Here is a 15,163-nt window from a genome sequence, read left to right as displayed (position 1 = left end):
TTTTAGGCCGAGAACACCAGAGTTCAGGATCTAACTTAACAATAATGGGTCTTCTAATCCATGAATATTGAGTATCTCTCATGTATTTAGATCTTTAGTTTCTCTCAGCTGTGTTCTAAGCTTTCAGTGTAAAAGTCTTAATATCAATTTTGCATCTTAGCAGATCATTCTAGTAGCCATGTTGAGAATGGTTTTTAGGTTGACAACACCAGAGTTTGGGATCTGGTTTAAGAGGCTGCTGTAGAAATGTAGGCAAGAGATGCTGAGGTTCAAGGATGACAGGGACAGGGTCCTGCGGTGGAGCACTTATGCCATGTTTAGTAGATGAAGTTGGTTAAGACCTGGTTCTTAACTGGATGTAGACAGATGGATCAGGATTTCTCAGTTTTAGCTTGGGGGGGGGGGGGGGAGGTTGTGTTTTTCCCAGCCCCCACCCATGCTCCAAAAACCCGCATGTTTGTCACGGGCTCCATTTAGTATCGAACTGAAATTTACTGCATAGTCTCGGGGGCCAGACACGGTGCTGAACTTTACACTCATGAACTCATTTAATGCTCAAAACAATGTGATGAAGGTACAGAGTCCTAACTGTGCTACTTTTGCATAAAGGGGAAACAAAGAAGTTTCGATAATAAAATACATCTTCCCCCCGCCAAAAAAAAAAAAAAAAAAAAAAAAAAAACTGGATGTGGGGATGCAGAAGGCCAAACCTCTGACAATGGAGAAGGAGCAGGAACTGGTTGCACAGGTTGGCGATATGGTCAGTTTAGTTTCAGGTGTCTCTGGCTCAGCCAGGCTGAGATATTTCAATCTGGAGCTTGAGAAAGCGGTCCCTGGTGATCAGTTTGGGAGTTCCCAACCTCTAGGTGCATGCAACCGAATGCACAGCCTCTTGTGTGTGCGTGTGTGTGTGTGTGCGTGCGTGTGATACACCGTAGTCTTTTCCTCTTTTCTCATCTCTGAAGGCCGAGCTTCCTGTCTCAAGCAATGCACAGTAATTAACATGACACCTCCCTGTTGTGCGGGAACAGCAAAGCCCTCCCGAGGAGCAGGCAAGGCTTTGGGCGGGTGGCAGCCTGCCCCCCAGTGACCCTTGTTGCTTTCTTTCCAGTCGCGCCGGTGGACATGCCTGCCTCGGAGGGCCACCGCCGCGGCTGACCCTCCCGCAGCTCATCCTTCGGAGGATCGTGGCTCCGCGCCGCTGTCCGGATCACGATGGCAGAGAAGGTGCCCCCTGGCCTGAACAGGAAGACCTCCAGGTCGACCCTCTCCCTTCCACCCGAGCCCGTGGACATCATTAGGAGCAAGACGTGCTCGCGGCGGGTTAAGATTAACGTGGGCGGCCTCAACCACGAGGTCCTGTGGCGCACGCTGGACCGCCTGCCGCGCACGCGCCTGGGGAAGCTGCGGGACTGCAACACGCACGAGAGCCTGCTCGAGGTGTGCGACGACTACAACCTGGGCGACAACGAGTACTTCTTTGACCGGCACCCGGGGGCCTTCACGTCCATTTTAAATTTCTACCGGACCGGGAAGCTGCACATGATGGAAGAGATGTGCGCGCTCTCGTTCGGCCAGGAGCTCGACTACTGGGGCATCGACGAGATCTACCTGGAGTCGTGCTGCCAAGCCAGGTACCATCAAAAGAAGGAGCAGATGAACGAGGAGCTGAGGCGGGAGGCCGAGACCATGCGAGAGCGGGAGGGGGAAGAGTTCGATAACACCTGCTGCCCCGAGAAAAGGAAGAAGCTCTGGGACTTGCTGGAGAAACCTAACTCGTCGGTGGCTGCAAAGGTAGGAAAAGCGGGGCGCTGCTCCCCCCCCCCCCCCGTGCGCGGGCAGGAGGGCTGGCGGCCTCCCCTCCAGGCAGCGTAAGCGGCCGCGTTTCTGAGGCTTTGGAGAGGCAGGACCAGGTAGGGCCGCGCGGCGAGGAGCGCTTTGCAGAGGCGCACGGAGCTCCGCGTAGTGGCGCGCGGTGGCGGGGCTCGTTCTTAAGCAGCGCTGCTGGGTCGGAACAGGGCTGGGCGGCAGAGGCTGCAAGGGTTTGGGTGGCCGTGTCGCTGCGCGGTGGCGGTGGCTGGAGTTTGAGGGGAGAGCGCTAGCTGGGGTCCGGCACACGTGGACGGTGGTGCAGTCCTTGAGGGTTAGCTGGGGTCCAGGACACGTGGAGAGAGGGGCTGTCCTTGAGGGCTAGCTGGGGTCCAGGACACGTGGACAGTGGTGCAGTCCTCGAGGGCTAGCTGGGGTAGAGCACACGTGGACAGTGGGGGCAGTCCTTGAGGGTTAGCGGGGTAGAGCACACGTGGAGAGTGGGGATGTCCTCGAGGGCTAGCTGGGGTCCAGGACACATGGAGAGTGGGGATGTCCTCGAGGGCTAGCTGGAGTCCAGCACACGTGGAGGATGGGGCTGTCCTTGAGGGCTAGCTGGGGTTCAGCACACAGGGAGTGAGGTGCTGTCCTCAAGGACTGGCTGGAGTGCAGCACACGTGAAGCGTGGTGCTGTCCTCAACGGCTAGCTGGGGTCCAGCATATGTGGAGAGTGGTGCTGTCATTGAGGGTTAGCTGGGGTCCAGCACACGTGGAGAGTGTTGCTGTCATTGAGGGCTAGCTGGGGTCCAGCACACGTGGAGAGTGTTGCTGTCATTGAGGGCTAGCTGGGGTCCAGCACACAGGGAGTGTCATGCTGTCCTCCAGGGCTAGCTGGGGTCCAGCACACGTGGAAAGTGGTGCTGTGCTCGAGGGCTAGCTGGTGTCCAGAACACCTGGAGAGTGGTGCTGTCCTCGAGGGCTAGCTGGGTTCAGCACTTTGGAGTGTGGTGCTGTCATTGAGCGTGGAGGGAGTACCTCCTGGCCTGGTTCTCTGGAGGAGCATGGAAAGAGGGAGTGTGGCCCCATGTAACTCAGAGGACTGTGGGGCTCCTTGCTTGAAAAAGGGCCTTCTGGTTAAACTGTGTAAAGAGTGAGTCAGTGTCCATGGTGCCTCCCTTACCTCCCTTATTATGAGGCCTACTCTGACAATGATGATCGTTTTTTTTCCCACAATTGAGGTATTACCCTACCTCAGAGTTTATCGTGTTTGCTTATAATGAAGGTAAACTCACATTTCCATTGTGCTGCATACATCTCTGTCTCAGAGTAAGTTTGTTTTGCCACGAATTGCAGCATTTAATTCAACTGCATGATTCTGTTTATCTAATTTTATTTAGAGCTTTGAAGGTTAGCACAAACTGCTTTTCATCCCATATATTTAGTTCTATATTGCAATAGGAGATATGAATACGATATCAAGAGTCATCTTTAGCTGCAGAGGCGTAGTATTAGTATTTCATGCATGTTAGATGAAAATGGAATATGGAAGAGAGAAAAGGAAAATAGCAGAAAAACGTGTCATCACATAAATTCTTAAGTTGCTTCAGAATTTTTCGATGGTTCTTTCTTAAAAATCAGTAAAGATTATGGAAATATAATAGGCCATTATTAAGTGGAAAGTAAGATCTTATAATCTACAACATGTAAATTATGTAAACAATCAACTGAATGCAGATGGTTGTAAAATTGCTTCTGCCCTGTTTGATATGCCTAGTTTTGCATCATGGTGACTTCTAAAGGCATTTTACTTTCTGGCCAGAGCATGGAAGTCAGTGAAACAAAATATGTTTCTGTTGTACACAATGAGGAAATGCACACCTTGTAGCAAACGGAAAGATTTCAACTAGGTCTTTTTTGTAGTTATGAGTAATTTACTTTTCTTTTATCCATAAGAAAGAAATAGATATGCTATACTTGTGGGTTTTGGTTGAGAAGGTTACTGCTCTTTGTAGTGTCAAGTGTTAAGTTACATATGTGAGTCACTGGTAAAAATATGGAGTAAATTTTAAAGATGAATGAGATAAACTCTGGATTTAAAGGAGTATTTTGGATGTTAAATGAACTCTTTCAAGCCCTTAGGCGGTTGGGGTCTAAGTCATTGTTCCATCGAATGCTCCAGAGGGTGTTCGACATGTATGCAAAAATCAGCAGCTATATCAAAGAAAATTTGAAGTTTAATATGGCTTATTTGCTTATAACAGCATTATTAACACATATCTAAAATTCAGTACTGTTATAGAAAAAAAAAACGTGTAAGGTATATACATTTGTTTTTCTGAAGCATTTCCACTGAGGACAGAATATGATCAATAACTTGATTTCCCAGATGAGGGAGTTCATTTAATCTCTAAATTTTAGAAGCAGCAGCCATCTCTTTATCTCTAAGAAGGTAACATTGATCATGGCCTATTACAGTATGTTATTATATATACCTGCACATCAGATAGATTATTGAAACTTGCTTCAAATTTTGTATGCACAGACAAGATATCTACCTACAAACTAAGCAGTTAAGGACATTGGTTTTGGAAATTTTAATGTAGTTGTAAATAATAAATTTGTTTCCAAATTATTAATCAAGTAAGGCAAATCTTTGCTAACCTAAGTAGATTTTTTTTACTAAATTTTCATAAGGAATTGTATTTGTTTATTTAAATATCTACATTTTCCTCTCTGTTTGAATGGTGAAATATTATGGAAATCATTTACATTTGATTATATGGTACTTTAGTGAAAGTATTGTTCATTTGTGTGAGGTTTGGAACCTTTTAAAAACAGCTCTGTATGGTGTCTTATGTAAATCACTACTTTTTCCTGTACTCTTCTCAAATCGTATAACTTGTTATTTCTCTGGAATAATTCTTGGTGAGGTGAGTCCTGTGTGTGAATAGTATTTTTACAACTTAGGAACAATTTGCTTTGTTAAAACTGCAGTAGGATGATACTCTAGCCCTCACTATTTGTGTTATGGGTACAGCAGGATCCTGCCTATGCCATGAAGCTCTTGTGTTGGAATACTTGGAATCTATGTGTTTTTCCTAACTTGCTTAGGAGGTGAGATATCTTTGTTGGAGAATATCTGTTTACCTTGCCTCTACGGTGATTGCTTATTCAGTTTGGTAGTTCAGTTGAACATATATAGCATGTTCTGTGTGGGCTAACACATCTAACTGGACATGTAGAAAGACACTCTTTTCTCTCCAGAATTTAAAATATATTCTCTTGGCTTAAGCAGGAATTTCATATCCTTCAAAGTATTTGTCTTTTTCTCTTTGGGTTTTCCTGTCTTTTATAATCTATTGAGTATTTCTACAATAAAGAAAGTTAAAGTTATGAATTCACTTGCCAGATCCCTAGCACAGGAGGAAAAATTTGACCCTTTCTATCAAATATTCCACAATAGGCTATATTGATGACATGGAATAAATTCTCAGTAATCAATTCAATAATAATTGTCCAGCCTATAGTATGTCCATCCAGTATGTCACACAAAATTATTGCAAGGCCCATTGACCTATTGTATTTTGTCCTTGAGTATGACCCTAAAAATAACAATTTGGCTTTTACAGAACATGCTTCTTGGTATTACTTCTATTAATTGAACTTTGAAGTATATAAATAACTGGAAAAAATGCCAAACGGGGTTTAAATAAGTGGTATGTCTTAAATGTCTTCATTTAACAAGTTAACATTTTTACACACACACAGGATAATATGAAATATAATTGTACTTTTCACAAAATAATAACAGGGCTTACAGAAATTGTTCTTTCATAGTTTTTTCTATAATCTGGTACTATGACATGAGTTTATATGTGCATGATGGACTTTCTGTTTTTTCAGTCTTGTTAGTTTATCTTGGTGACATTCTGTATACCCTCATGCAGAGATAATGTACAAAGTTTAAATTTGAGGCTATTTGTGAATGTGGGGCCCACCAAATGGGCCTGGAGGATGGCTGGTCCAAATCTCTGGGTTACTGTGACATGGAATTGCTGGTTCTGGCGTGCCTTTCATAGGAATGTGCAAGGGGAGAAGATGGGCTTAACTGGCTGCCAGTTTCCTGGGCAGTGAATTGGAATTAGACTTGATCCTGTACCTCTTCCAGCCTTGGGCCATTTAGTCAGCCTCTGGCTTGGAAATACCTATCTCCCTTTTCTTTGGCCTTTTCCCAAAGGGACTGCAGTAGCTGTTCCCCTTTAAATTTTGCATTACAGGAACTTCTCTCTAAGAGGTATTTGAAAGCATTTAAGTGAAGTGGATCCTATGGCATGTGATATTGTCTGCCTTTAGGATGAAACAACAACCCACAAGGAGCATGGCCCACCTGAGAGCTGAAAAGAAAGAGATTCAGTACTGTACAGTGCCTTCACTTTAGATATCTGAAAAAGGTCAAGAACAAAAGAAGTCAACTGTGTCTTCAGGCAAACCCAGTTAGGAAACAGCTCAGCCTTCTGAGGCAAGCTTCAGCCTGGGCATATACATGGATATGGTGTTCGGGACAATGCCAGCCAACAGGCCCATCTCAGGTGTCAGGTCAGGAAGCTAGACTTTAGCCCATATTTGAAAAAAAAAAAAAACCCACAATATAAGGCTGCAGAAAGACATTTCTGTTCATCTGAACCAGTACAGTGAGAATCACCTGGCAACCCTGTTGGGCAGGGTCCAGAGTCAAGTTGGTGGGAGCCCGTTGGGGGGGTTGGGGGGGGGGCCGTGGGGAGGAGGTATTGTTTCTTACTGGTTTCCCTTTCCACTTTTCCTGTGTATCTGCAGCTACCATTTATTTATCTAAGGATTATTCCTCCCTCATCCTCTTGTTTTTCCCATTCCCTCCTCCTCCTCTCTTTCCTCCTCTTTCCCTCCGTCCCTCTACCTCCTTCCCTCAGGAAAAGGAAGATGATTGACTAGAAAATTATTTCTCAACCTTTTTTTCATTAATGGCCCCCTAAGGAGAAAAATGAAGTTACATTTAAATTCCCTCTAAAGAGAGAAACTAAATACTAAGGAATAAGATTTTGTCAGGTAGGATGGAGCTTGGAGAGCTAAAGACTGTTATAATATCTAAGATTTTTTTTCATACTTCTCCACAAGAACCAATTTTCTCCTGCTGGCGGCAGTGGCATTGATCCCATGGGGGAGTACATCCAATCATGGAAAGGATACCTGCCTCCAGCTCATGGCCTCCAAACATCTACCTGACCATCCCCATTGACATGGCATGGCACCTAAAGCAAGCATGGGAAGGCCTGGGAGACCTTAGACATTATTGCCTTTAGGAGCAGATGTACAACGTCTGCCTCTGGGACTACAGCTCTCTGGAGAGCCAGAGGTCAAAGTTCTGAGTTTCCCAGGGGATGGCTTCTGTTTAGTTGCCCTATTGGTGATAAGTCCTTGAGAACCTCACTCCACTATCCAATTGAATTAGACTGTGTGGGTGTCTCATGTCACAGAAATAGTGAAAAGAAAATAAATCCAAATAAAATAAAACCCCCTGTGTACTCATGAAGGAGAAAGGAATACATAACATTTTCATTCTATTTCTAGTTTATGGATCGGTTATTCAAATGTTTTGGATGAAAAAAAGAAATATTATTGGAACGGAGCCACCAATTATTTCCTTTTAGTCCAAGAACAAAACTATCGCATGTTTTGTGTGTGTGTGTATGTGTGTGTGTACACATGTACAGGTTTCCCCATTATCTGAAAATAGAGCATTCCTATGAAATCCTTTGTAAGGTGAAATGGCATAAAGCATAGAAGCAGTTATCATTTCATAATAATGAAAATCCTATTCCCATTTCTTTCACTTAGTGAAAACAGATAGTAATGTAGGTCTTTCATAAAAGCAAAGTGGCATAAAGAGAGCTTACAGTTAGCAGGGGAAACCAGCATCTCTGTATGTATACATACACACACACACACGTACACACAGCCGGGTGGACAACTCTGCTCATACGTAGCCGTGAGCTTTCTGATGACTGTCTTGTGGTAAACAACAAGGAGCCATTAGAACCATAAATGGACCCCCCCCCCCCCCAACCAAACAAACTGATGCAATGTGAGCTCACATGGAAATCTCCCTACATCAAGGAACCTCTTGGTGGCTTGGTGGAACTTGTGCAGTTCCCCAGTTCTTATCTAAGATTACCAGTGGCCTGATTAGTGTGCCAGTCCTGTCGTTTCTGTGTTGTTTACTGTTTCTCATCTTGCCCTTTCCTTTCGAAAGCCCAGCTGTACGATGAGGTTGTTTGTGCTTTTCAGATAACATGGCATAAGAGGTCAGAGGTGCTCATAGGGGATAGCTTAAAACAACTTGGCCCGGCTGTAGAGGTTTAGATTGGAAATATGTGTTTTTTTTCTTTCTAAAATATATAATTCATGCAGACTAACTGGTTGAAAGCCTAGAATCAGTTAGACGTAAACAAATAAAAGATAAGATAGAAAATGTTGGATTTTGATTAAAATGTTTCAAATATTCCATTCTTGAGCTCTACTGGTCCTATTTGGAGATCCATGCTTCTTTGCTGTCCCCGAGACGTTGCCCTGAAAATGCACCACTTTTTGTCCACTTGACCTCATTTGATCAGGGAGAGAATGGTGAGAACAGAAGAGGAAATTGATAAAAAGCTCATATCGCACCTTCCCTTACCTAAGGTGCCACGGGTCCTGCTTTTCCTGAGAATGCCCTGGTTAATGCCTTTTGTCTGAGGCAAATTATTAGCAGCAGCTCCTTTCACTCTTTTTTTTTCCTTTCACTATTAAAAAGTGTCCCAGTTTGGACAATAAACTAAGTGATTAACTTACATGTGAATAGTTTTGGGAAAAAAAAAAGAAATTATCCAAGAATCGTGCACTTTTCCTCTTTGCTTCTTTGTTCCATTTGAGGAAGGCCTGTCTTAATTTTCAAGCACTTTTTTTCCGTCTCTTTGAGAAATTGCTGGTTTTCATTAATATTAGAGTAAGATTTTCAGATTCCTTTCAAGCTCGGTTTTTAAATCTCAATAAGTAATTATCATTTTCAATGTAAAAAAACCAAAACAAAACCAAGGAATTCTTTCTACGTTATCTAATGTTATCACAAAACAGACTACATTAGCAGTATTTAAATATTCTGGCTTTGAAAATTCATGCACACTGCTTTGGTTATTAACAGATTTGTTTTCTTTATTTCAAGTGAGAGACTTTACAAAGTGAACGATGTACTATTTTAGGTAAGCATAAGTATTATGAAGGAATGGTCACAATATTTAACACTTTCCACATTGGAAGACTGTAGAAGGCTTTGAATAATACTTTAAGTGTTCTTATCTGAGCTCTATTACTATGAATTGACCATTCTAATGAAGAAAGATATTTTTCAAGTGATCAATAAAGTTGATTCTAAAAGAATTGCCAGAATAAAAATTCCTTTTAGATCAATGCATGATTATATAGAAAAAAAGAAACCTCCAGCTGCTGATGTATAATTCATGAAGTAACCATAGATTACAATAGATTTTTTGGTTTTGGCATTGATTTAGCATTGGTGTAGTATTGGTGTATTCTATTCTCAAATAGAATAGCATTTATTCTATTTGAGAACAACCCTGGAGTTCCATGACATTCAATAATCTATAATGTGATGAGGCATAAATCTGAATTTTGTATGATATCAGGTTCATTTGTTGGAGCTGGTTGACTTTGATAGAATGAGCTTAGCTGGCCACTGAGCACTAGCCTAACCCTATTTGGTTTTTTTTCTCCTCATTGTTACATATACTAACTCTTATCAAATGTTCCTGTATTTTATAGGGGAGATCATATGGTACAATAGAGATTAGCAAAACTCTCACAGGATGTATTCCTCATTAAAAATATCCTATTTAGGGGCACCTGGGTGGCTCAGTTGGTTAAGCATCTGCCTTGGGCTCAGGTCATAATCCCAGGGTTCTGGGATTGAACCCCAGATCATGCTCCCTGCTCAGCGGGGAGTCTGCTTCTCCCTCTCCCTCTGCCTCTCTCCTGAGCTTTGTGCTCTTACTCTCTCTCTCTCTCAAATAAATAAATAAAATCTTTAAAAATATATTCTATTTAGGTATTCTAAGAGTGACAGGGCTTTTTAAGGTAGCAGTCAGCCTGGAAATTATTCTTGCCCACCAGTAGCCTGGTCGTTGATACCCTTCCTGCCTCGGTGGTGGACCAGAGAAGGATAAAGGAGTCTCCAGGCCAAAACAGTGGGCACATTCCACAAGCTGTACTTCCTGTATCTATCAGTAACATTCAGCCCTTCACCAAACTTACTCTTTCCCACATCTTCTGGAATAGAGTTGATGATCACTTTATAATTTACAATCAGAACTTTTGGGGATCCCTGGGTGGCGCAGCGGTTTGGTGCCTGCCTTTGGCCCAGGGCGCGATCCTGGAGACCCGGGATCGAATTCCACATCAGGCTCCCGGTGCATGGAGCCTGCTTCTCCCTCTGCCTGTGTCTCTGCCTCTCTCTCTCTCTCTGTGACTATCATAAATAAATAAATAAATAAATAAATAAATAAATAAATAAATAAATATTAAAAAAAAAAAAGAACTTTTGAAGGACTTAAGGAGACTGAGACATCTCTGTAGTTGCAGTGTCAGCCTTGATACATAGATGTAACCAATCTAGAATAAAGAACCTAGACATGAGCCAGCTAGGAACAAAGGAGTATAGTGACACTCACAGAGGCAGGTGGAATAGTGATGGAATAGTGCCTCCAAAACCTTTACAGGAGGCACTAAAAGCTAACATCAGAACTATATCAGATTTTGCACCTATGTATTATTTAGTTTGGGCTGTGTTTACATTAACTCTTTTGCTAATGCATAGAGAAAATGTATTTTCCACTTAAATCATAACATTTTTATAAAACTTTAAGTGAAAGGAATACTGGATATTACTAAGAATAGAAACCTGAAGTATATAGATTCAACTAAGGTTTGTAGTGAAGTTTGCGTGTCTAGGGTAGGTGAACCAGGTAGTATCAGCTCTCACTGAGTGGTACTGAACTAGATCTGTTTGTGTGTGTGTGTAGGGGAGGGGTGTGTGTGCAGGCACAAGAGAGAGAGAGAGAGATGTTATCTATCTGCCATCCCTCTATTACTACATATTATATTATAAAAATCCACCTGCACAAAAATACAATAAACTTCAGGACTCCTGGGTGGCTCTGTGGTTGAGTGTCTGCCTTCGGCTCAGGGTGTGATGCCAGGGTCATAGGATTGAATCTCACATCCAGCTCCTTGCAGGGAGCCTACTTCCTCCTCTGCCTGTGACTCTGCCTCCCTCTCTGTGTCTCTCATAAGTAAGTAAGTAAGTAAATAAATAAATAAATAATCTTTTAAAAAATATAATAAACTTCAACCTGTATTTGGTAATTTAGGGTAGATGCAACTTTGCCATCCAAGTAAGGCAGCTATTCAGAATACAGCTTTTGTGATAACCTGATCGGGCATGAAGTCCATAGAAAGTACTCTAATGGTCCAAGAATAGCAGGAAGAAGTATTTTCATTAGTCTCCTAGGATTTTGTTTCAGGATGCTAGAGGTCATTGCCACCCTAGATTTCACACTTTTACTTATGTCTCATTGAGTCACTCCTGACACAACCACAAGCGTTGAATGCCACTTTAAATAGCTTCTCTATCCTATGCCACAACACTGCCAAGGACAAGTATTCCCTACACAGCTCTGAATGAAGCTACTTGGTCATGGCATCCTTCACTGAAATGAACCTCAGGATAGTTGCATGAGTCAAAAATTTCCCAGGCTTCCAGTCTTATTTTATCACTAATTAATGTAAAACCTAGAATACGATTTTTGATATTAAAAATGCAGTTGTCTTAGTTGGCATCATCTAAATTAAATCCTCAACTGTATTTGTTCCTTGAATTAGGTTTTTCTCTTAAACATTCAAATTTTAGTTTACATCTTACAGTTACACCTATATTTGGCAACATTTTAGAACTGTCTTTTACATCGGTGTCCCAGCATATGGTTTCAACCAGAATTTGGTTGGATTGCAAAATAACTCAAGGCCACTATCTATGAAGTATAGCAACACATTTGTGCTGTGAAAAATGTGTATTTCATTAATACAATGGAAATTTTCACTATTATGCAACTAGCAGGAGGCCTTGCATAATATCCTTAAGGTAAGCAACCTGTTCGATTTCAGTGAAGCTTTTAGTTCAGAGGCAGAAAAACATTGGTAGGTAGTCCTGTTTTTTAAAAGGTGATAATTTGCTGTATAGTACAGATGCAATGAACTACAAATGCAATGAAAGAAAATATGAAATCGTAGGCTAGAATCTAGTATGACATGAATTTACTATTACATATTTGCTATGTAAAAAAATCTAGCACATTTTATTATATTTATTAAGTGAATTCTGCAGGTGTGAAAATTATTGTATTATGTAAGTAAAGTAATTGCATTATGAGCAATATTAAAATTCAAAGCGAAAATCTCTTTTAAGCACTGGTCTTTATTTTTCAAACTCTAGCTCATGAGCCATTATAAATATTTTAAATTACATGGAGTGTTTACAAAGTGCTAATTACACTTTTTTTCAAAGTTTTGTGTATAGATTATACATGAGGTAGCTCAAAGGGCCGCAAACTGTTTTGATAGGCATATTTCAACAATCCATGCATGTGCTTGATGAAAGAAATATTATATTTCAGTGGGAAAAAAATGTTTCGGGTTCTGTTTCCCTGTCTTGTTAAGTTATCCAGCATATGCCAAAACTTTGAACTTTTCTCTTCTGCAGCATTTTGATGCACACATCTAAAATTGAGTCTGAAGGTTAGAGGGCAGGTTTCTGCTATTTATCAGGAATGCAAAAGTAAACCTGTCCCACTGACCACTTCAGGTACAGCACTGCTGGTCCCCTCGAGAACCTTCCTCTTCAGAGAATGTTTTAGTTACACTTCCAGGAACAACTGTATTATTACTATGTAATTGGCATAGAACATAACATTAGTTTCAGGTATACAACATAATGATTTGATATTTGTATATATTGCAAGAGGATTGCCACAATAAGTCTAGTTAATATCCATTACCAATACATAGTTACAAAAAAATTCTTTTTCTTGTGATGAGAAGTTCTAAGATCTATTCTCTTAGCGACTTTCAAATGTACCATACAGTGTTATTACTAACTCTAGTCACCATGCTGTACATGAACAGCTATTGATTTACCATTTAATTTCTTAGGATCCAGTTGGACTTTACCTTTTTTAAGCCTGGTTTTAAATATTTTAATGAGGTGATATCTACTTAAGTTTCAGTGAAATCGAATGTAGTGAAGTTTCCAAAGTAGAGAAGGTGGATAAACTTGAAAAGATCCACATTTCACTTTGTCTTTAACTTAGAAGCAAATGTTTGCTTTTCTTTATCCCAAAGTATCAGAGTCTAAGAGTAGGTAGACTGTTTCTTCTAGACTTTAAAATCAGTATAAGTCCGTTTTCCTGTCTGTTTGAAAGAATTTGATTCTTTACCCATCCTGTGCCCTCCCTTAATTCATGAACTCTGGCTGTTAAAATTAACCTGGTTTTCCTTTCATAATAGCTGTCAGTATCCTTAGAGCCTTCTGTTCTGAGCAGAAATTTAATTCTGGGGGGAAAAGACTGGTTAATTGATACCCAATACAGTAATGGATGCTTTTTTTACAAGGCTAGATTAGCTTCTGTTTTCAAAGTCCTCTGCGAGGTAGAGCTGTAACTTCTGATATCATCAGGGTGTTCTTGCAACACGTATCCTGTCTTCTTATTTTGAGACCAGTTCTCTTCTAACAATACGGCTTCCTTCACAACCTAGAAAAAATGAGCCTTGTTCTCTGCAGCCCAGAGTCATGAAGTGAAGGCCACATTTCCTTGTCCCTTCAATAATTAGTGTGACCTTCCTCAAAGAGCGGAAGGGAAACAATTTATATTGAGCATCGGCTGCGTGCCACACTCTGAACTCAGGGTTTTCCACATTGACCCTTTACAACACAGATCAGCAAGCATTTGCTGTAAAGGGCCAGATAGTGAATATATTCAGCTTTGTGGGCCATACAATCTCTGTCACAGCTTCTCAGCTCTGCTGCTGTAGTGTGAAAATGTCCATAGACAACAGGTAAAAAAACAGATGTAGCTGGGTTCCAATAAAACTTAACAACAGGCTAGGTTTGGCCCTTGAGCCGTAATTTGCCTATTGCTACTTTCTATCAGTCCTGTGCCAAAACATCATTTATCCCATTAAGGCCGAAACCCAGAAAGATCAAATTTGTGTGTCTTGTCCCTTACTAAGTGACCTATTGGAAATTGTATTGTTTCTACCAATGCTTCAGCACAATTATTCTTCCTATCTAGTTGCATTTATCATTCCTTTCTCATCACTGTTCATTATTCCTGTCACTAGCCAGTATTTATTTAAGATTTTGGTTTATGACTGACAGTTATCTTACTACTGCACCCCCTTGCTATCCTGCAGGACAATGAGCTATCATAAATTCCAGCCTAAATGACCCCCATCCTGAACTCAGCACATGGATGAAACTGCTCTCCCTTTGGAATCTGGAACTCTGATTACAACACTGAGCCTTCCATTTCCCATCAAATCTATACTTTGTCCCCATTGCTACTGCTTTTGTCTTGACTTATGCTATTCTTTTTCTCTTCATTTGGGAGCACTGGATCCACTGCCATAGGCAAGGCCTTGATCACCTTATACTTCGCTTGATACGAGGTCCTGAACTAGACTTCCTCACTTCATGTTCCTGTCAGTTCTAAGGTATTCTTCATGTAGCCAGCAGAATTACCTTTGAAAACACGACTGGGTTGCTTCTGAACCGTAAACCCCAGTGATTTCCCATTGTCTACAGTCTAGTTCAAACTCCTGAGCATTGCGTCTAAGACTCTTCCCCACCTTCCTCTCCAACCACATGCCCTACCATTCCTCGTACAGTTATTATTCCAGGCAATTTTCCATTTGTGAAGGTAGAGCTCTGCTCTAGGCGGCTTGCTTACTGCTCTCAGTAAGCATTACTCTTACATGGCTACCTTCAACTAGAGGAGACATCTTTTTTCTAATTTGCACAGGGGAGACTTGTAAACTGGCTGTGGCCATACTTGCACACAATTAACACATTCATGGCCACCACATTTTGCTGACCTAGAGTTCCCTTTGCCCCTTTTCTCTCCTTCCTTATGTCTCAGTTCATATGTCCCTCTTCTGTGATGTCACCTGACTCTCCTTCCTCTATTTTTCCCTACCTCTTTCCTCATACTTATAA

The 15,163-nt window shown here is 41.5% G+C and overlaps 1 protein-coding gene across 2 annotated transcripts in view; it reads left to right on the top strand.

Moving 5' to 3' along the window:
• KCNB2 (potassium voltage-gated channel subfamily B member 2) overlaps nucleotides 1–15,163 on the top strand; it is a 396,405-nt gene that overhangs the window by 25,950 nt on the left and 355,292 nt on the right. For both annotated transcript variants that reach the window (XM_077876577.1, XM_077876575.1), the window contains one exon: nucleotides 1,112–1,794. In XM_077876577.1, coding sequence (XP_077732703.1) covers nucleotides 1,216–1,794 — 579 coding nt within the window. In that variant the 5' untranslated portion in view covers nucleotides 1,112–1,215. The remainder of the gene's footprint in view (nucleotides 1–1,111; nucleotides 1,795–15,163) is intronic.

This window comes from Canis aureus, chromosome 28 (genome assembly GCF_053574225.1).
Source record: "Canis aureus isolate CA01 chromosome 28, VMU_Caureus_v.1.0, whole genome shotgun sequence".
Taxonomy (NCBI): domain Eukaryota; kingdom Metazoa; phylum Chordata; class Mammalia; order Carnivora; family Canidae; genus Canis; species Canis aureus.
Note: the sequence above shows the minus strand (reverse complement) of the source record. Positions and strands in the feature narration are given on the sequence as shown.